Raw genomic sequence first — 21706 nt, forward strand, 5'->3', positions numbered from 1 at the left:
TTAAATCATTAGCTAAATAAGTGTAAAATTGCAACTGTAATAAATATAAAGGAGAGATACAAGGAATTGTATTAATGGGGTTTATAAGGTACACACACCTTGTACGTCTATGCTTCTTAATTTTCTGACTTAATGCCTAACCAAACTGCCAGTTTTGTTCTGAATTTTAGATGTGTGCAGAATTCCTCTCTAGACACATGAAAATAATGTTATTTTACTAAAATTTTCTTGAATCTAGAAATGCTTAGTCATAAAGTAATAGAATAAAAGTATATAACAGAAAATCAGAAAGTCTAAAGATTTGCAAAAAAAAAAAAAATTATTGAACCAATCCTGCAGTATTTCCTACACTGCTAGAAGGAACAGCAACTTTTTACTGAGGACTTATGTGCCAGATTCTGTGCTAAACTCTTTGTATATACTATTTCCTCACAAAATATAATGAAGTAGATTTTTAAATTCCTGCTTTGCAAATGAAAACTGACACTCAGAAGGGCTAAGTAACTTGCCTAAGGTTACAAAACTAGTAAGTAGCAAAGCAAGATATTAATCCAGATTTTGCTATAAAAGCCCTAAAAGAGTTTATACTACACTGAGTGTTCTCACTTACATCATTTCATTTAGTATTAAAATAAAATAATCTGGTAAAATAGGTATTGTTTATTCCTTTCCATAGAGGAGGAGAAAACAAGCAAAGAGATCAGCCCAAGATCACACAACTAGAAGAGTTTAAGATTTGAATCCAGAACTATTTGGGGAACAAAGACCAGGCTCTCTTCAACAAGATGGGTAGAGAAGGAAGATAAAAACATTTTGATGGAGAAAAAAATTTAGTTTGCATGCATTCATTGTTTCAAAAAGGCAGATGTTTTATGTATTACATACGTATTACATAATTTAAGTAAAAGGTATTCTGCAGTCAGAACTAGAAATAAACTACTTTAAATAAATTTACAGTTTAAAAATAACAGTAATAGCAAACATCTAAAAGCACAATCCGGGCTTTCCTGGTGGCACAGTGGTTGAGAATCTGCCTGCTAATGCAGGGCACACGGGTTCAGGCCCTGGTCTGGGAAGATCCCACATGCCGCGGAGCAACTAGGCCCGTGAGCCACAATTACTGAGCCTGCGCGTCTGGAGCCTGTGCTCCGCAACAAGAGAGGCCACGATAGTGAAGAGGCCCGTGCACCGCAATGAAGAGTGGTCCCCGCTTGCCGCAACTGGAGAAAGCCCTCACACAGAAACGAAGACCCAACACAGACAAGAATAAATATAAAAATAAATAAATAAATAAAGATTACTAAAAGCACAATCCATTTAATTTTCATGACTGCCCTGTAAGATAGATACTATTATTATCTCCCTTTACACATGAAAAAACTAAGGTACATAGAGGTTAAAACTTGCCCACTCTCTCTTGTCTCATGGAAACAAGTGATCCTCCCCTTCAAGGTACTCTGCTTCTTATGCTCCTGAAGGAAGCCCTGTCATGTTTTGTGAAACCTCCCTCTCCTCATCTCACTCTTGCTTTCACTCACCCTCTTTAGTCTCTTTCTTTTTGTGTATAAACACATTCAAGTGTCCCTCCTAAAGTAAACCTCTTTAACTCGGTCCTCTCTCTCTCAAACTTTCACACTATCTCCTTCCCTACCTTCAAAAACAAACCTCTTGAAAGAACACAGACTCTAATTTTCCCCACTTCTTCAAATCTTAGTCACTACTATGATTCACTATCATATTCACTGTTCATTTATCCTCCCCCTCCAAACCTGCATATTCCTCCAGTATTTCCTGTCTCGGTTAACTGCGGCACCACTATCCCAGTCTGCTAAGCTTCAAATTAGTCATCCTCAAAATCTTTTTTCTTTTTTCATTTTCGGCTACCTGGATGCCTCCAAAGTCTGATTTCATATCTGTCTACTTTATACCAGGCTTACCAATCAGGGTAATTTCTCAACTGGGGGTTGTATAAGAATCACTTAGAGGGACTTCCCTGGTGGCACAGTGGTTAAGAATACACCTGCCAATGCAGGGGACACAGGTTTGAGTCCTGGTCCAGGAAGATCCCACATGCCGTGGAGCAACTAAGTCCGTGAGCCACAACTACTGAGCCTGCACTCTAAAGCCACGAGCCACAACTGCTGAGCCCGCAGGCCTAGAGCCCGTGCTCCACAACAAGAGAAGCCAATGCAATGAGAAGCCTGCGCACTGCAATGAAGACCCAACGCAGCCAAAAATAAATAAATAAATAAATAGATTTATTTAAAAAAAAAAAAAGAATCCGCCTGCCAACGCAAGGAACATGAGTTTGATCCCTGGTCCGGGATGATCCCACATGCCGCGGAACAACTAAGCCCGTGCGCCACAACTACTGAGCCTGCACTCTAGAGCCCGCGAGCCACAACTACTGAGCCCACATTCCACAACTACTGAAGCCCGTGCGCCTAGAGCCCGTGCTCGGCAACAAGAGAAGCCACCGCAATGAGAAGCCCACGCACCGCAGTGAAGAGTAGCCCTAACTCATCACAACTAGAGAAAGTCTGTGCACAGCAATGAAGACCCAACGCAGCCAAAAATTAACTAATTACTTAATTTTTAAAAAAGAATCACTTACAAAGTTTTTCAAAACACTTACATGAAGTCTCTACCCTCTCAACTATCTTCCAGTTGAAGCACATATTCACTCACTCTCTTAGGATCTATCAAAATCTCTGGACAGGAAAAGATTTTGAAAAATACACCAAGATGATCCTAGTATGTTACACATAACTCCCTGCCTTGGAAGACAAAGCTTCAATTTGCCCCAAAGATAAAAATGTCCTAGTGTGTGAAAAAATATATATACTCATGGTTCACCTATTAACTCTCAAGCCTTAAAATATGCCCCCTTGCCAAACACAAAGTGTTTAGTTCCTAAGTGAGATGTAAAGAAACAAAAGCTAAAATTCTGTGGTTGCCCTCTCTCAGTCTTCAGCATGACTCTTCTATAAGCCCTTCAAATCTCTAGTAAAATAGCTTCAGTTTCACTCTAAATTTTAAAAATACTTCAAAAGTGAAGGGTCTTCAATCTCTACGATAAAAATTTAAGGCAAATGAAAGAACACTGAGGCCAACACTAAAGGCTTTGTTATAATACAATTATATTAGTCATTCATAATATTTTCTAGAAACTTATATATAGAAGGCATTTATAGACATACATAGAGTGATGTGCACAAACAGGCTAAAACTACCATTCTTGTTGTTTACCTGGAGTTGTTTGGCAGACAGATCTTTTGTTCCTCTGAAGACATAGCTTTTTGAAATGCCCTCACATCCAAGTTCATGAACCTGCACCATTCTCCCAAAAGTAATTAGGCCAACCAAAGCTGTAGGTGGTAAAAGACTTAATGACATCTGCATAGATTCTTTCAGGGCTTGTAAGTCTTCATCTTCCATGCAAGTATCAACCACATAGAGGAATATCAAAGGCATCTGAGGACCACGCTTTTAAAAAATGGTGCGATAAAAAAAAATGTTTTAAAAGTATTAACACTTCAGCACAATACACAGGATAATCAGCAGAGGACTAATTAAATAATTTACAATACATTTACACAATGGAATCCTAATAAAGCCATTTCAGAAATGAAACAGGTTATATATGCATGGAGAGATATCCAAGACATCATCAAGTGAAAAATTCAGTTTAAAAACATTATTCATAGTTACGTGAAGGAGATTTTCACTTTCAATTTTACTTAACTGCATGAGGTTTCATTTCTTATAACAAGCATTTATTTCTTTTAAAATAAGAAAATAGTAACCATAAAGCTTAAAAGCAAAATTAGGTGATTTTTATAAAATAATTATCTAACCCTGAATTGGATTATAAGAGAACTGGAAACTAGCCAGAGTGGACAAATTACTGACTGGCTCAGTGAACCATATTCTGGTTTCTCTACAACATTCATAAAAAATATTACCTTAATACTTAAATATGTAAATAACTATGTAAAGCTGTTCAGAAAGGGAAGAAAAATGATTTTCTTAACAAGGGGCAATGCAAGAGTAATTTCATTATTAGACTTGGGAATATATCATTAGGCTCTAGCATCATACTGACCAAGTATTGCTAATTGACCTTCCATCTACAAAGCAAAATTGATACTTTACTGTTTATTGATCTATTTGGTATAGCAAACCACACCACCCCACCCAGTACCTTGGCCACCTTTCAAATAACTACAACAGAAATTACCTTACTCAAACTGACCTTGACAGTTCTTACCTTTGAAATTCTCAATCAATTCAATGTAAGAATCAAGAATGATGCCTTTTAAGTCAGCTCAATTTAACAGTTATTTTGGTATAAATTACTGGATATTTTAAATTTCTTAAAGAGTTACTCTTACGTTCTTACCAGAACTACATATTCAATGCTAGAAAACTGAGGTAAAAGTTCAGCAGGTTGATTCAGTTCAGATATACCAGCATAAGTAGGTGGAAACTGCAGGTAGAAAAAAACAAAACATTTTAACAAATTATTTGTGAGTAATGAAATTTTAAACTGAAAATAATTATTTCCTGATCATTTAATTATTAAAAAGGATAGTTTCATCATATATAAAGTTATTTCATCTTTATTTTTAAATATGCATCTTTCTGCATATTTAGAGCAGTATTATAGCATTAACATATGCAACAGGGGTTTTCTTACCTGATTCCTTTGATAACAAAAGTTGCAAGCCCAGAGTTTTGCTCGATAATCCACTTGACTGTTTTAAGAAAAGATACAATAGCTCATGGTTCAGTTAAATTGTACAATAATCCTAATTTCAATAAAATTAATTTCTTTCTGAAAATGAATACATTCAAGTTGATATCAAAGCAATCTTTAAAAGCCATGTATTTTTAGGTGTTGCCATTATTTAATTCATACTTTTAACACATACAAGTTCACCAAAATGAATATATTGTAACTTTTAATATATCACAAATATCAACAATAAAATTAAGATAATCCTATTTTTTTTTCTCCAAATGGCTCAGTAACTTCTAAACTCAGATCTAGAAAGCATTTATTCAATAAAAATATATTTATTGAATGCCATTATTCTAGGTGCTGATGATAAAGAAGTAAACAAGATCAAAGGTCCCTGCTATCACAGAGTTTATATCTGTGATATATATCACAGAAGATACTTTTAGATAGTGATAATAAAGATTAAAGATTACAAAGCAGGATATGAGAATGTATTTGGGAGGGCACTTTAAAGGAAAGCCTTCATTAATAAACAACTGAGGGACTTCCCTGGTGGCGCAGTGGTTAAGAACCCGCCTGCCAATGCAGGGGTCATGGGTTCGATCCCTGGTCTGGAAAGATCCCACATGCCGCGGAGCAACTAAGCCCGTGCGCCACAGCTACTGAGCCTGTGCTCTAGAGCCCGTGAGCCACAACTACTAAAGCCCGCACGCCCCAGGGCCCGCGTGCCACAACAAGAGAAGCCACAGTAATGAGAAGCCTGCGCACCACAACAAAGAGCCCTCTCGCCGCAACTAGAGAAAGCCCGCGCGCGGCAACGAAGACCCAAACGCAGCCAAAAAAATAAAAAATAAAAAAATAAACAACTGACATGTAATCGAATTGAAAAGAAACCAGTCATAGGAAAATCTGGGGGCAAAGCAATCCAGGCAGCACCTATAGCTATTGCACAAAGTCTGTGGTAGAAGTAAGTTAGGTATATCCAAGGATAAGAGAGAGGGTAAGGTATAATGCAGATGAAAATAAAGAAAATGGGTGATACAAGATTAAGGCAGAAATACACAGAGGATAGATCATATAGGGCTTTATAGGTCTTGATAAGGGATATGGATTTTTCATTCCAGTGTAATAAGTAGCTATTGAACGATTTTAATAATCTGATATCCATTTGTAAAACTCTAGCTTCTGAGTGGAGAAGAGACTGCTGAAAAGCAAGAATGGAAACAGGAAGACCAGTTAGGAGGATAATGAAACCATCCAGGAAAAAGATGGTATATTTTGAAGTACCATGTTCTAGCAGAGAGTAAGAGACAGAATCCTGATGGTTCTGGAGATGGAATCGACCAGAGTTGCTAGTGGACTGAGTGGAGAGAGAGGGAGCAGAAAGAGGAATAAAAGTTAATTCTTGAGAGTCTGGCTTATGTAACAAGAAATCATAACATTTTTCAAATACCATACCACTCAACTATGACTTTTCAAATGACACAAGATGGGATGATTGCCAGCATCAGTATCTAGAGAATACTGATAGAATCTAACAGTTTACACAGTGACAACTTCGCATTTGGTTTCTTATCAACTCACTACAACTAGCATGATCCTAAAATTTTATAGCTCTTTGGATCTGACTACCTTAATTTGAAAAAATAACTATAAACAAAAACAAAGACATTTTTATATAAATGAGCAAGAAAGAAACTACATTTTTTTTTAATCATAGTGACACATTAGTTTTTTCCATATACTTTAATTACCATAAAGGATTCAAAACTGCACGGCAAGTGGTCCTACTACACAGAACAGGTTCATATTGAATGGGTGGCAAATCTGGTCTCTCCTTCAGTGGTGTAAATAAGGCTGCTACTGGAACGACCATTCTTGTAGCTTCCAGTCGACTTGATGGCCAAACATTCCAACTAAATCGGACTCCATCTCGTTCTTCATTTTGTTGGATGAATTCCAAATAGGTTGTCATTGTAGACCTTGATTCTTATTTCTGTAACAAAATTAAAGGATATTTTTAAATCCTCTTAAGAAAATTCAAAATAAGTATGTTTTTCCCACTTCCAGCAATATTAATCCATTAGAAATCATAACCAAATGAAAATATTTATCTCAAAAAAAAATTAGCAAACAACAATGATCACAATTAAAACAAAATAATGAATGGCTCTACAGAACCCAATGCCTATTAGGCCCAATGAGAGGTATTTTATCCTTTTTTATTCACTCTCAAAAAAAACTACGGCAAAAAATAATAAATAATAAAATAGATGTCCTATTGATTTAAGGCAAAAATGGGGGAAAATCTAGATCCTAAGTTTTCCGTATCAGCCTTGTGAGTTACATTATTCTAATAAATAGTCAAAAACATTAAATTCTAAAACTCACATGCTTTTCTACCCAGAAAGTAGTAAGTTTCCACTAAACTTGCTAGAAGAGAATATTTAAGGGTGCAAAACAAAAATATTTTTCTAAAACTAGGTACTTCTATTTTAGACAGGTAATTTTTTTTATCATGCATCATTTAACCTCTCTTGCAGAAACTTAGTTCAGAATACTTTTAACATTCCAACTTAAGAGAGTATTTTAAACTCTAATTTGAGATATATAATTTCAATATAATCATTTAACTTTACCACTGGAAGAGGGAGATGCCACTCTGGTTAGTGCCCAGTGTCAAGAGACATCTCCATCTTGTTATTCTTTAGCTTCCTGACTAGGATGCCAGCTCTCCTACCTGGGAAGCAGTTCTATCTATCTCATGCTCTCAAAATGCAACAGTGGTTAGTGATGCAAGGAAATTGTAAAATTTAAAGGTCTGAGAAGATAGAATTTCAAGTACTATGTGGCTGGCTAAAAGACTTGTGGGAGAGATGAATGGCATAAAGAACCGAAGAATTATGAAGGTAGGGTGCCAACAGAGGCAACATGGATGCTGAAGTAGCTAAGAACAACAATGGGATGAGGAACTGATTCTAAAATATAAGTAAGGGAAGAAAAGGTATTATTAGATACAATAATTTTAATTTTAGAAAAATGTCCGAATATATTTTAGTAATACAAATTACAGAAAGTGAGGCTTAACAAATCTTAAGTATCTTAAGCAGCTAAGACCTTTCCCTTCTCTAAAAGAAAGGTTATATGTCAATTATATCGCAATTAAAAAATAATAAAATAGGGCTTCCCTGGTGGCGCAGTGGTTGAGAGTCTGCCTGCCAATGCAGGGGACACGGGTTCGATCCCTGGTCTGGGAAGATCCCACATGCCGCGGAGCGACTGGGCCCGTGAGCCACAGTTACTGAGCCTGTGCGTCTGGAGCCTGTGCTCCGCAACAAGAGAGGCCGCGATAGTGAGAGGCCCGCGCACCGCGATGAGGAGTGGCCCCCGCTCGCCGCAACTAGAGAAGGCCCTCGCACAGAAACGAAGACCCAACACAGCCATAAAATAAATAAATAAATAAATAAAAATTAAAAAAAATAATAATAATAAAATAAAAATTAATCACTATTTCTTCCTATCAGAATTTCAGAGACAACTAAGGAATTTTATGCTATTCAAAAGTGATCATGTATTTTTCAGAGACTGATAAAGGGTAGAGAGAAATCCTAAGATATCTAGATTTGTTTAGAAAAGATTATTTTAAAGCTAAATACAGGAGACAGCTTTGAGAAAGATAATATGAGCTTTCAAGAAAAAGTGGCTGTTGAAAGATAATGATAAAACAAAGGTCTGGGATAATCAGAGAGGAGTTAGAAGATGCCAACCTCAGTTTTAACACAGGCAACAATAAGAGGAGAAACAACCTCTTCTGGGAGAGAAATGGTTTTTAGCAACAGCTTCCATGCTACAGATGTGAGTGTAAATTCTAGGAGTATGCAATCCCTCCCATTATTTCTACAGAACATAAAGCAAATGAAGTTTTCTGTTTATTACTTAATTGCATCTATAATCTGAGATACATCTAAAATGCATCACCAAAAAGCATCAAAAGACTATTAAAATATACTCAACCAATCAGGGTTGTTCATTTGAACGACAAAACACAAAAAATGTTTTGAGTGACTATTTTCTCAATTCTCCAAGAATAGTATATAACTAGTACTTAGGTATTTGTTATATATTTTCTTAAAAATGGATGAAGTGAGCCTGTCACCTGCAAAACCATTCACAGTATTTGTTGCCAATGATAAAATCTGAGCTTTCTCAAATTTAAATTAAAAAATTAAAATTTTTGAAAACTTGTATCTAATACCATAAGCTTCACAACTTCCTAATATGTAAAGATTTTGCTGATGAGACCAGTAGTGATAATAATATGATTTTTTATATATTGTGTAATGAAACATGCCAACATTTGGAAGATACACATTATTCAGTGAAGCAAGATCTCCCAAATGATCTGTTCATGATGTTACAAAATCATGCATGGGTAAATGATCCATTCAAAGTGTAGGATAGACCAATGGGTTATAACGCAATAAGTACAAGAAGTTCATTTTTAAGGTTTCAGACTCCACACTGCAATTAACCCTTGATTTCTTAATTAAAACTGTCGAGTTTGGGTATAGTATCAAAGAATATGCATATTTTTTAATACGAAAAAGCTATTAATATTCTCTCTCCTTTTTCCAACTATGTACCTATGTGAAGCCAGACTTCCTTCACACAATTCAACCAAAACAACATATTACAATAGACTGCAAAGCAGTAGATATAAAAATCTACCTGTCTTCTATTAAGGTTTTTTTTTTTTTTCTGGATCTTATAATACTCTTAAGTATTATACGCTTTATAATGCTTAAGAGTATAAAGAGTTCTTGGGACTTCCCTGGTGGTGCAGTGGTTAAGAATCCTCCTGCCAATTCAGGGGACACGGGTTCAAGCCCTGATCCAGGAAGATCCCACAGGCCGTGCCTGTGAGCCACAACTACTGAGTCCGCGTGCTGCAACTACTGAAGCCCATGTGCTTAGAGCCCATGCTCCACAACAAGAGAAGCCACTGCAATAAGAAGCCTGTGCACCGCAACGAAAAGCAGCCCCCGCTTGCCGCAACTAGAGAAAGCCCGCGCAGCAACGAAGACCCAATGCAGCCAAAAATAAATAAGTAAAATAAATAAATTTATAAGTGCATCCATTCTTCAAAAAAAAAACAAAAAAAGAGTATAATAAGGTCTTGAGAATCACCTCCTTAGGACTCTAGGGCTTAATTCAAAATCTGGGAGCCTAGTAGAGAAAGGCTCTATGAAACTTAGCATGAAGACATCTACACACAGGCAACAGCCAGATTTAAGTTTCTACAACAGGTAACAAAACCTGGACTGTAACTCCACATCCTTACTTTTTTTTTTTTTTTAATTTTATTTATTTATTTATTTATTTATGGCTGTGTTGGGTCTTCCTTTCTGTGCGAGGGCTTTCTCTAGTTGCGGCAAGCGGGGGCCACTCTTCATCGCGGTGCGCGGGCCTCTCACTATTGTGGCCTCTCCTGTTGCGGAGCACAGGCTCCAGACGCACAGGCTCAGTAATTGAGGCTCACGGGCCTAGTTGCTCCGCGGCATGTGGGATCCTCCCAGACCAGGGCTCGAACCCGTGTCCCCTGCATTGGCAGGCAGATTCTCAACCACTGTGACACCAGGGAAGCTCCATCCTTACTTTTTATTGAGACATACTAAATATCACCTGACTGATATTTGAGTACAATTCCCCTCCTCTTCCTCACTCTTTTTCCTCTCAGTCTCTCTCCTCTAAGATCATATTTGTTCACTAAATCACATTTATTTCTTACCTTCTCACTTTCCAGCAGTGGTTTGAAAAAGTCCCACCTGTTTCTTCTTAACTGGTCCAATTACATAGGCATGCAAAACACCCCCCCAACTTCCCTCACCTTTCCAAGGGAGAAATTACTCAATCTTAAAATCACTCATTCTAGTACAAATTTTGCCAGGTTTGGTCCCATATTCAACAATAGCATATCTGAAATAAAGTCCTTTTACAAACCAGCTTTTTATAAAATGGCATTATTTGATAAGCATTCTCTCCCCTGATATTATGTTTGTCTAAAAGCATAAAACTAAATAAATACGATTCAAACACTATATTAGGATGCACACTTAATATACTAGTCGCTATATTTTTTTTTAAGTGGTACAAACACAAAAGACCATTCTAAAGAAATGTCTCATTTTTCAGCACACCTTATAATCATTGGGAGTTACTTTAGTTAAATACTTTCTCATGGTATAACTAAAAGCAAAGAAGCATTAAGTCACTTTAACCTAGAACATCAGATATGTGCCCACAGTATTTTAAAAGGCTTTACCTATTCAGTAATAATTAAAAGTTTTTAAATATTCCGATTTTAGCCCATTTATAGATAACTAAGTGCAAAACATTGTAAATTGCAAGTAAAATTTGAGTTCCTTCCCATCAGATATATTTGTTAACAATTACATGTGCCTCTCCCACTTTTCTGTCCTAAAATCTTCAATGAAGTGTCTTCAACTACTTCCCATGACTAGATTTATTATATTGGAAAAATAGCTTAACCCCTCTGATCCTCAATTTCTCATCTGTAAGATCAGGGGTTTGGGTTAGAAAACTACAAGACCCCTTCTAAATCTAAAATTCTGAGCCAATTAAAAATGACTGGACTTCCAAAATGATGTCCATTAGACTAGTGGAGAAGGGAGAGAAGGAAGACAACACGCATTTATATTTAAATCTATATTTAAATCTAAAACTTCTTTTAACCAATTTAACTTGGCTAGTTATCCACGACTTTGAGGGGTGTAAGTTGAAGAAGTTTACGTGAAAACACGAATTCAACTTACTCAATCCAGTGATTACATGCAGATTTACTATGACTTTTCCCTTCCCACCAAAACGGGAAAACACTTAGGGCTGAATGAAGTAGGTACAACTGGCCTAATCTGATAACTGAAGTCTATTTGTAATCAAGGCCCAAGGTGTTAGCTATACCTGGCACTTTTCTCCTTATCCCCTTTAACCCCCAAGGCCGAACTACGGGTGACGAAGTCACCTCGGTTCAAAGTCTAGGGCTCCTCAGCTCAGGCAGGGAATGAACCAAGAAATCAAAGTACCCAGAAGCGGTGATGGGGTGGGGTGGGGAAGGTAGACCGGCCGGGAGCGGAGGGTGGGGTGCTGGGGGAGATACCCAAACAGCTGTTTTTCACCCGACTCCCATCTTTCGCACCTGATACAGGGCAGGTGGGTGAGGGGGCCAGGTTTCCAGGCCCAGACAGAACTAAGCAGAGGGTGGTGGGTGAGCGGGTGACAAGTTCAGGGTTCCAGGCAGCCCCGCCGGGCCGGGTCGCAGCCCCGGCGCACCCCGCCCGCCCCGGGGCACCAAGACGGCAGAGCAGGCACCACCCTTGAGACCCCGGCCCGCGGACCCGCCGCCGCACAGCCGCCCCTCCCCCGCCTCCCACTGAGCGCCCGCGGACCCCCAAGGGAGCCGAGAGGAGGCAGCCCTGAAGTGGATCCTTACCACAGAGCCACCACGTACGAGATCCGCGCCTGTCGCAGCCTCTGCCTTACAAAATCCGCCCTCTCCGCGGAGCCAGAGCAGCCGTGGCACCGCAATCAGGGCCGGCGCCGCCCCGCCCCCGGCCTCGGCGCAGAACTCTGCGGGACTAACATGGCTGGTGCCGCTTCTGCCACGTCAAAGGGGGGGGGGGAGGGGCGGGGCGTGAGGGGGAGGGAGGGGGAGGGGACGGTTCTGGGGGCGGGGCGACCGGGCCAGGGAACTGAAGGGAAGGGTGCGGGACCAGGGCGGAGCGGGGGGAGGGGATGGGGAGGGGAAAAGGGAGGGGAAGAGGCGGGTACCAGAGCTGGAGGGGCGGGGTGACAATGACAAACCTAACAGGGGTACTCAGGAGGGGCGGGGAGGGGCGCGGGACCTGGTGGAACAGGAGCGCGAGGGTGGGGTGTGCCATGGCGCTCCGGTCCCCTCTCCCCGGAGCCATGGCGGATCCCACTCCCCGCGGGTCTCATGATGTGTGACCTTCTGTCGCCAGACTCCTCAGCTTGCTGAGAGAAATGGAGGTGTCCTCTAGGACAGTGGTCCCCAAACTTTCTGGCACGAGGGACCGGTTTTGTGGAAGATAATTTTTCAGGGGTGGAGGGGTAATGGTTCAAGCGGTAATGGGAGCGATGGGGAGCGGTGGATTAAGCGTCCATTACTCCGCGCTGCTCACCTCCTGCTGTGCAGCCGGGTTCCTAACAGGCCGCAGACAGGTGAGGGTGGGGGCTTGGGGACCCCTGCTCTAGGACATCCTCTCCTCTAGGGCCCGGGTTGATTCCAAGAAACACAGGCTGCATCGCCCCTGAAAAAGCAAAGTGAGAAGTTCGTTCTTTCACTTAGTGCAACAAACATTTACTGAACATCTATCTACTTTGTGCCAGGCACAGTAGCGATGCTGTGATACGATGTAGGCAAAACAGCCAAATGTCTGGTCTGGAAGAATTTATATACTATTTATACACTATTCATGTATTCCTAGTCAGTTTACCTCTTTCCTCCTACACTGCCTCTGCCACCTCTCCCCCTACACCTACACACACACACACACACACACACACAAACATACACACACACTACAATCTTTGGCTGATTAATCTTGATGTGTTTTCTGCTCTCTTTCCAAGAAAAGAACTGAACAAAATAGGACAGACAGAAACTGGTTGGAAAGGCATTCGAGCTTGGTGGTCTCAGGCAACCCCACCCTTCAGTGAGGGGTTGCTCACGGAATTATTTCCAGATAGGACAACACCTAAAATCCTGCAAAGCTTAGCCCTATAAGCATTTTATGGAATAGAGAAAAAGATCAATTTTTTGTTCTTCCAAGCTTATAGTCACAAGAAATAAGTTATGCAGCAAACATATATTTTACTTCCTCTAAGCTTGTTTTGTAAGGTAAAAGAGTATGAGTTTGCTTATCAAATTTTAATACAATCCTGAAGAGGAAATGGGAATCAAAAGCCAAAATTCTGTATAGGCCTGCAAATAAAGTGGGCTCAGGATACTACCTTAACAAGGATTCCTGGCTGAAAGTACAGCAAGTAAATAGCTGTAGACAATGATATAAAGGTGGAATAAGGACAGTCGCAAAAAGAAACAAGATCTAGGAATGAGTAGGGTAAGTAGACATAGATGAGAGGATCCACCGGGATCCTGGAATTCAGTGAGGAATACACCAAAGTATAGCACCTTCGGTAATTTCATTCATTTTATGGTCCCCAGAAAGGGATCTTTGCCATCCAGCTCAATGAAGTCTAAGAAGTCATAATGCCTATGTTTTCAGCTGAACAAAAGGCTTTTGTTTCCTATTACAATGAAATAAATGCTATGATGGGTAACAAATTCATTCATATGTCTTTATGTGCTTAAAGGTGAATGAGTTTAAGAGTTTAACCCTTGTACATATCATCAGGATCTATTAGACCCAACTTTAGTTTTCTGAGATTTCCTCTTTTGGGAGTACTATTTGTAAGGATTGATTTTTTTCATGACTTTTATTCTTTCTTAAAGGTCTTCCAAAAAACAAAGAGAAAACTTATTTTTAAAAAAAATAGGATAAAACTTACTCTATTTACAGTGGTCATATGGGTCTTTTGGACTCTTGTAAATCTAGGATACATCATGGAATCTTACTGATCTTATTTTTCCTATGTCTTGCAACATTCTCCTACTTCATCATCCATGGAATTATTTCATCATTACTCATTAATTGTTCCAAACCATGCTTCAAAATATACTAAAATAATAAGAAAATGGAAAATGATAGAATTACCTAAGATGATAAAATAGTGAAGTAAGTCATCACTATTGCATTATCCTTCAGATTTCTTTTTGCAATGCTCAAAGTACTGCAGCATCTTTCTAGATCTTTGTACTATGCTTTAGCTCTCATTGAATATAGTTGAGAATTCAGAATTCAGAAGATTAATGCAGAGATAGAGAACAGCACTCTAGACCCTAATAATCTTAAACTAGGAATCTTTAGATGACCACCTCCTAAATGAATTTTTCAAACTCAAGAATTAATGAGTTAACAATATATTTCTAAGGACAAAAAGAAAATGTGGTATTCTCATCTACTTACTCATTCAAAAGGAATAACTTCATTCCACAAGATTTTGCAGCAAACATCTGGATGATCTCATTTTGCTAAGAGCACATATGATAGTATTCTTTTACCTTTTATGATGTTTATATGGATACATTTACTTGATATGATTCTTAAGTGCACAAATGCTAGTTGCAGTTGTGTATACAAAGATAAGAAGGAAATAGATAATCTAGAAATTAAAAATTCTTTGAGTTGATCATTTATAAAACTAAAAATACAAATGTTTTGCAACTAGGTAGCAAAGAAGATGGCTGTCCTCTCTTCAACAAAATGATGAGCCTTTAAAGGTTTCAAAAAATTCTTCAAGTCTTGTATTTTGATAATGCAACTGCAAAAAGAACCAGAAGCAACAATAAGCTAGTATGTAGTAGTGATGTATTTGGAATCTGCAGTCACTATTTACAAGATGAGTATGCTCCAGACTCAGCATCATGGGTAATGTGTAGGTAGTTGCATTTAGAGGACATTGCCCATTTTGCATATATCTTCAAAACCAGGAAAATATGGAATAAAAACTAGGGTTTTCTATGTTCAGATACTTACTTAAATGTCCAATAAAGTTGTTTTTCATTATCCCTTTACTCTTTTTTTATAACAGCTTTATTGAATATCCCTTTACTCTGTGTATAAATTATTCATGAAATGACTTAAAGATATAAAAATTAGAAAGGATCCATTGGACCCAGATGGTAAAGACTAGTTTTTCGAATATACTGAAAGTTAAGAGGTTTTGATCTGAGGAAGAATAGAGAGAGAATGGAAAATTTCTTTTTTTTTTTAATTGAAGTATAGTTGATTTACAATGTTATGTTAGTTTCTGGTCTGTTGTCAAGCAAAGTGATTCACATATATATATAATATATATACAATATATATTTGTATACGTATATGTATTCTTTTGATTAGGTCAGTCTGACCTAAGAAAAAATTGGTAAGATTTATGTCAGAGAATGTTTTGCCTATGTTCTCTTCTAGGACTTTAATGGTGTCATGTCTTATATTTAAGTCTTTAAGCCATTTTGAGTTTATTTTTGTGTATGGTGTGAGGGTGTGTTCTAATTTCATTGATTTACATGCTGCTGTCCAGCCTTCCCAACACCACTTGCTTAAGAGACTGTCTTTTCCCCATTGTATAGTCTTGCCTCCTTTGTCAAAGATCGATTAACCATAGATGTGTGGGTTTATTTCTGGGCTCTCTATTCTGTTCCATTGATCCACATGTCTGTTTTTGTGCTAATACCACACTGTTTTGATTACTATAGCTTTGTAGTATTGTCTGAAGTCTGAGAAGGTTATGCCTGCAGCTTTGTTCTTTTGCCAGGATTGCTGGTCTTTTACAGTCCCATATAAATTTTAGAATTATTTGTTCTAGTTCTGTGGAAAATGTAATTGGTAATTTGATAGGTATTGCATTAAATCTGTAGATTGCTTTGGGTAGTATGGCCATTTTAGAGAATGGAAGATTTCTTGAGCTCCTGAGAAAGGAGTCAGACTATGAATTGGGAAAAGGGAGAAACTCCAAAAACAATATTTATTGGCTTTCTTTTTTTTTAATTAATTAATTTATTTATTTGGCTGTGCCCAGTCTTAGTTGAGGCACACGGGATCTTAGTTGCCTTGTGTGGGATCTTTAGTTGCAGCATGCGGGATCTAGTTCCTTGACCAGGGATCAAACCCGGACCCCTGCATTGGGAGCGCAGAGTCTTAACCATTGGACCACCAGGGAAGTCCCTTTACTGGCTTTCTAATTTAATTATAGACATCCCTGGACCAAAGCATTTTAGATCAATCTGTGAACCTGAAGGATTCTTGTTAAACATTTGCCAACATGCAACTGATTATAATTTTGCTTTCAGTTACACCACCTTGTGCAGGTCCTGGCACAAAATGATTGTTCCCTAAGTATTCATGAATTGAGCATGAAAACCTAAACAATTATAAAACATTGTTTTTATCATCATCATTTTTATGTATTTGGATGGTAAAACTATAAAATCTGACATAAGTCCACCCCCCAGAAAAAGTCTTTTTTTTAAAGCAAATACTCCTAAGATAATTACTTCTTCAAACTGGTATTCTTGAAAATGCCAGAGAATATTAAAAAGAGAGAGACAGGGAGAGGTCCTGTGGTCAAATACCAGTTAAATTATGTAAAATAGGTCTCTTGACTTGTCAAGAGTTTTAATATGCTAATATTCATTGTGAATATTTAAGAGTGGCATTTGCATACATTTCCCAAAGATATTTGACCTTGGAACTTTTTTTCAGGGACTATCTGGGGGCAAGTATTCTAAACAACCTATGACTTTGTCTTCAGTCATTAATCATATCAATCACAAGTTAATGTGTAACAGCCAGTATTTTCCTTCCTACTTTTCAATCCACAGATGTTTCTAAACTGGAGATTCTAGTATTACACAGTCAGGTGAAGTATGATAATGCAAATTCCTTGGAATTTTATATGGTCAACACCAGATGGAGCTTTAGCCTCTACTTTTTGGTTTAATCCAGTTTCTGGTTTTGGGTTTTTTTGTTTGTTTACTTTTGTTTTTGTCCCCGCCCAGGGACTGACCCCCGGCCATGACAGTGAAAGCGCCAAATCCTAACCACTAGACCACCAGGGAATAAATAAAGCATTTGCAGTTTTTTCTAAGATGGATTCTCTTCCATTTGTTCAGATAGTGACATTATAAGGCACTAGCCAACTATTTTTGGACTACTCACTACAAAGAGTAATACTCAGCATCGGCAGAGTGTCAAGTCCATATATATGATATCTGTCTGGTGTTGTAGTCTGCACACACAATGACTACAATCACATCAGGTATAATAATAGTAAATAAGACTAATAAATTACACATAAATTCAACAACAACAACAAAAAACAAAAAAAAACCCAATCAAAAAATGGGCAGAAGGGACTTCCCTGGTGGTGCAGTGGTTAAGAATCCTCCTGCCAATACAGGGGACACTGGTTCAAGCCCTGCTCTGGGAAGATCCCACATGCCATGGAGCAACTAATCCCATGCACCACAACTACTGAGCCTGTGCTCTAGACCCCATGAGCCACAACTACTGAGCCCGTGCCACAACTACCAATCCCGTGTGCCTAGAGCCTGTGCTCCACAACAAGAGAAGCCACCGCAATGAGAAGCCCATGCACCACAACGAAGAGCAACCCCCACTCGCCGCAACTAAAAAAAGCCCACGCGCAGCAACGAAGACCCAACGCAGCCAAAAATAAATAATATAGGGACTTCCCTGGTGGTGCAGAGGTTAAGAATCCGCTTGCCAATGCAGGGGACATAGGTTCGAGCCCTGGTCCGGGAAGATCCCACACGCCGCGGAGCAACGAAGCCCATGCGCCACAACTACTGAGCCTGTGCTCTAGAGCCCGCGCGCCACAACTACTGAAGTCCGCATGCCTAGAGCCTGTGCTCCGCAACAAGAGAAGCCACCGCAATGAGAAGCCTGCGCACCGCAATGAAGAGTAGCCCCCGCTTGCCGCAAATAGAGAAAGCCCGTGCGCAGCAGCGAAAACCCAACGCAGCCAAAAATAAAAATAAATAAAATAAATAAATTTTAAAGAATTTCTAGCTCTTGTTCAAACAGCAATTGCTTCTATTCCACAGAGTGCCCCACCAGTATTATACTCCAATACCATTTCATTCTGCCACTCTGACCAACTCCAGAATTATTACTGAGTTCATTTAATCAAACTAAACAAATGAAATCCTATGATCTGCTCTTAAACCATTTATAGCTAAAGAAACAAAACATGGTTATCTACTAACAGTTTTTTCCTTTTCTTTTTATCTAATGTTTATTTGATTTGTAAAGAACATGAGAATTATTAAAACCATGTAGCAAAGAAGGGAACTCCTACTTTAAAAGGAAGGAGCTAGATTTGTATTTTTACTTTAAAAGAGGTAAAGTTTTGGGTTTTGTGTTCCATAATTAAACTAGACTTCACCTTAATTTTCTGGCATCAGTGAGCTTTGTTGGATCTGGACCCCAAAGCCTAAGAACAGCATTCTCAGACAGAGGTAAAGAGACTGACTGCTCATGCCCAGAGGGTGTGACCTAAGACTAGGATCCCCTTGCGTCTAACTTAATTGCCTCTCTAATCTACGACCAGTGGGTCATAAAGCCTCTCATTTGTGCTGAGCTGTATCTTGTGGAGCATAGTAATTTTTAGAGCAATGGTTCATAAGTCTGACCACCCAAGATAGAATCTCAGCTCCATCTACTTCCTACTTGTATGACCTGGGCATGGTATGTAACATTTTCTGAGCCAGTTTCTTCATCTGAAAATAGAGATAACAATCATACTTACCACTTAGAATAACAATACATTGTGAGGATTGAATGTGATAATCTATATAAAACATTTAGCCCCATATAGCCCTAGGAAAGAAAAAAGCAGCTTCTGAGAGCCTGAAATTGGCCTGGCTCTATCAGTTGGCCCCAGCTGTTGTTAGGAGCTGCCCGGGCACTCACAGCCAGGCCACATTATTCTTTTGTTGAACCTAAGCCATATCACAGCACACCAACATCAGACAAGAACACTCAGGAACCCTGAAGGATCATGACAAAAACAAGACCACTCTGTAATCGTGCCTCTGAAGTCTGACAAAATCAGGAAGATTGTCCAAACCACAAAATGACCGAATACCTCCCTAACCTGGCTAATATGAGTGACTGCTGCTTCTTTACCAATTACACCATTAGCTTCCCTTCTTTCTTCTACTTTCTAGATGAGTGATTAAAATACCTAATCACAGAATTTGTCAAGTGTTCAGATGAGCCGAAGAGAGAACTGAGCTTCCAGGAGTCAGAGAAGCCAATCAAAGCAACAATGAACCAAAATAAATGCAAAAGTGAAGCCCGTAATCACTTACTGTGATTGTATAAGCAAGAGTCTAAACCTGGTGAAAGCAGACTCCCCCTGTTCCATTACCGCCATGGAATGGCATGACTGGTTGAGGGTCATCTCACGGTTGAGGGTTTCCCAAACAAAAGACTCCTGCAGATTTATGGAACTGGGGGTGGGGGTGGGAAAAGTACTGAGTACTGACCCAGAGAGGTGAAGTTTCCCGTGAAGGAGACCTCCAAGTGGAAACACCTGAGCTAGGAATGCAGCAATGCATTAGAGCATGGCTGGCTAGGGAGGGCTGGGTTGTTGACTGCAATTCCCTTCAGAGACTGCAATGCATTGAATGGGAGCATCAAGTCTGGTGTGGCGAGGGCAGGTTTCCCTGTGAAGCCTGCCAGGTAAAGCCTTTGTAATTGCGTATAGTCAGGCCTAAAAAAAGTCACACATAGGTTTTTAACCAGGAGCTGGACTCCTCAGAATTATCCCCATTTCCTGACAGCAAAGCTCCACTGTCCCCAGATCACCGAATAAAGCTCAATGCTTACCATAGTGCCTGACACATAATAGAAAACTGATAAACATTAATTGGATGACTGAATTTATTAAAATTTAACGGCATAAAGAGGCAAGTGAAATTTTAGATTGTAGCCAAGGAGAAAAGAACTGACAAAATATGGTAATGTAGGAGAAATTCTAGGGTAGTAAATCTTAAAGAATAGGGAGGGGAAAGATTAAATGGATGGGCTAAGCTATGTTTCTCATTTGGAATGCTTCTTAAAGATCTCAATTTCAGAGTCCTACAACCAATAAACAGACTCAGAAACTCTGGAGGAAGAGAGTTATAGGACACAGGAGTCTGTATTTTAAATAATTTCTTCCAGATAATTCTTATATACACTAACATTTGAAAATAACTGAGCTGCTTAAAGGGATATAAAATACAGGGACAAATTTTTCATTTAGCTCTGTAATTTTGACTTAGCAGATGCCATCATCGTCAATAAACAGTCATTGAGCTCTGTTCTCACAAACTTCATACTACTCCTACAGCCAACCACCAATGTGAGAAACACTGAAACACAAAAGTCTTTCCACTGTAAACTGAGAAGTGAGTGGAAATCTTTGAAAACGGGGCACCGGAACCAGTTTGGTATCTTAGGAATAGTTCTTCCTAGAAGGAGGTTAAATGAAATGGTTATTATAGTTTTAGAAGTTCAGCTTTCTAAAAATTAAGTTTTTTTCAGAATAACTTAATCAACCAAATATAGTTTCTTCTCAACTGTCCCATATCTAACTGAAACATTCAAAAATACTTAGTGCAATTTCCAATTTATAACCATATTTAAAATGTGTTCCAATGTTCATTCCTTAATTCTTTTAAGTCAGATTAGTTTTAAAGAGTAGAAAGTAACCCTTATAAATTTTTATTTTCCTCTCTCTTGAATGAATTTATTCCTGTGTATTTAAGTTTTTAGAACCATTTCAGAATCAATGATGTACTTTATAACTCACATTTTCTTTTGAAATAGATTTTCTTAATATTTCCCAGGACAACCTTTGTTCCATTCTGCTATTCCTCCCCTTGTTCCCTTCATTCCTGTGTAGTTCTGCCACGCACTTATACGTGGAGTCCAATATTAAGAATTGTTCCCTTGTGGTTGGTCTACTAGGTTCTTTTCTCCAGAAAAATGGGGATAAATTGCTAATAAGCTAGTTTCAAAGAAAAAAAAGTATTTGTAGGAAAATCCAGAAATGACACACTGTTTACTTTTTCTAATTTGTTCCATTTGTTCTTAATCATTACCAAAACGTTTGGTGACAGTATTTCTCCATATTTCTTGCTAATAAGCTAGTTTTAAATATATATATATATTTGTACATATATATATATATTTGTAGGAAAGTCCAGAAATGACACACTGTTTACTTTTT

The 21706-nt window shown here is 38.7% G+C and overlaps 1 protein-coding gene across 2 annotated transcripts in view; it reads right to left on the bottom strand.

Moving 5' to 3' along the window:
- The window catches only part of SEC23A (SEC23 homolog A, COPII coat complex component), a 69558-nt gene extending 49688 nt beyond the window's left edge, over window positions 1–19870 (bottom strand). The window contains exons 1-6 of one of the 2 annotated variants that reach the window (XM_059915680.1): window positions 19800–19870; window positions 12964–13092; window positions 6499–6740; window positions 4700–4757; window positions 4403–4489; window positions 3250–3486 (exon numbers count right to left, since the gene is read on the bottom strand). In XM_059915680.1, coding sequence (XP_059771663.1) covers window positions 3250–3486; window positions 4403–4489; window positions 4700–4757; window positions 6499–6719 — 603 coding nt within the window. In that variant the 5' untranslated portion in view covers window positions 6720–6740; window positions 12964–13092; window positions 19800–19870. Of the gene's footprint in view, window positions 1–3249; window positions 3487–4402; window positions 4490–4699; window positions 4758–6498; window positions 6741–12254; window positions 12421–12963; window positions 13093–19799 lie in introns of those variants that run through there. The other variant, XM_059915679.1, reaches the window with a different exon arrangement.
- Between the last annotated feature and the right edge of the window lie 1836 nt (window positions 19871–21706).

Source organism: Balaenoptera ricei, chromosome 2 (assembly GCF_028023285.1).
Source record: "Balaenoptera ricei isolate mBalRic1 chromosome 2, mBalRic1.hap2, whole genome shotgun sequence".
NCBI classification, from domain to species: Eukaryota; Metazoa; Chordata; class Mammalia; order Artiodactyla; family Balaenopteridae; genus Balaenoptera; species Balaenoptera ricei.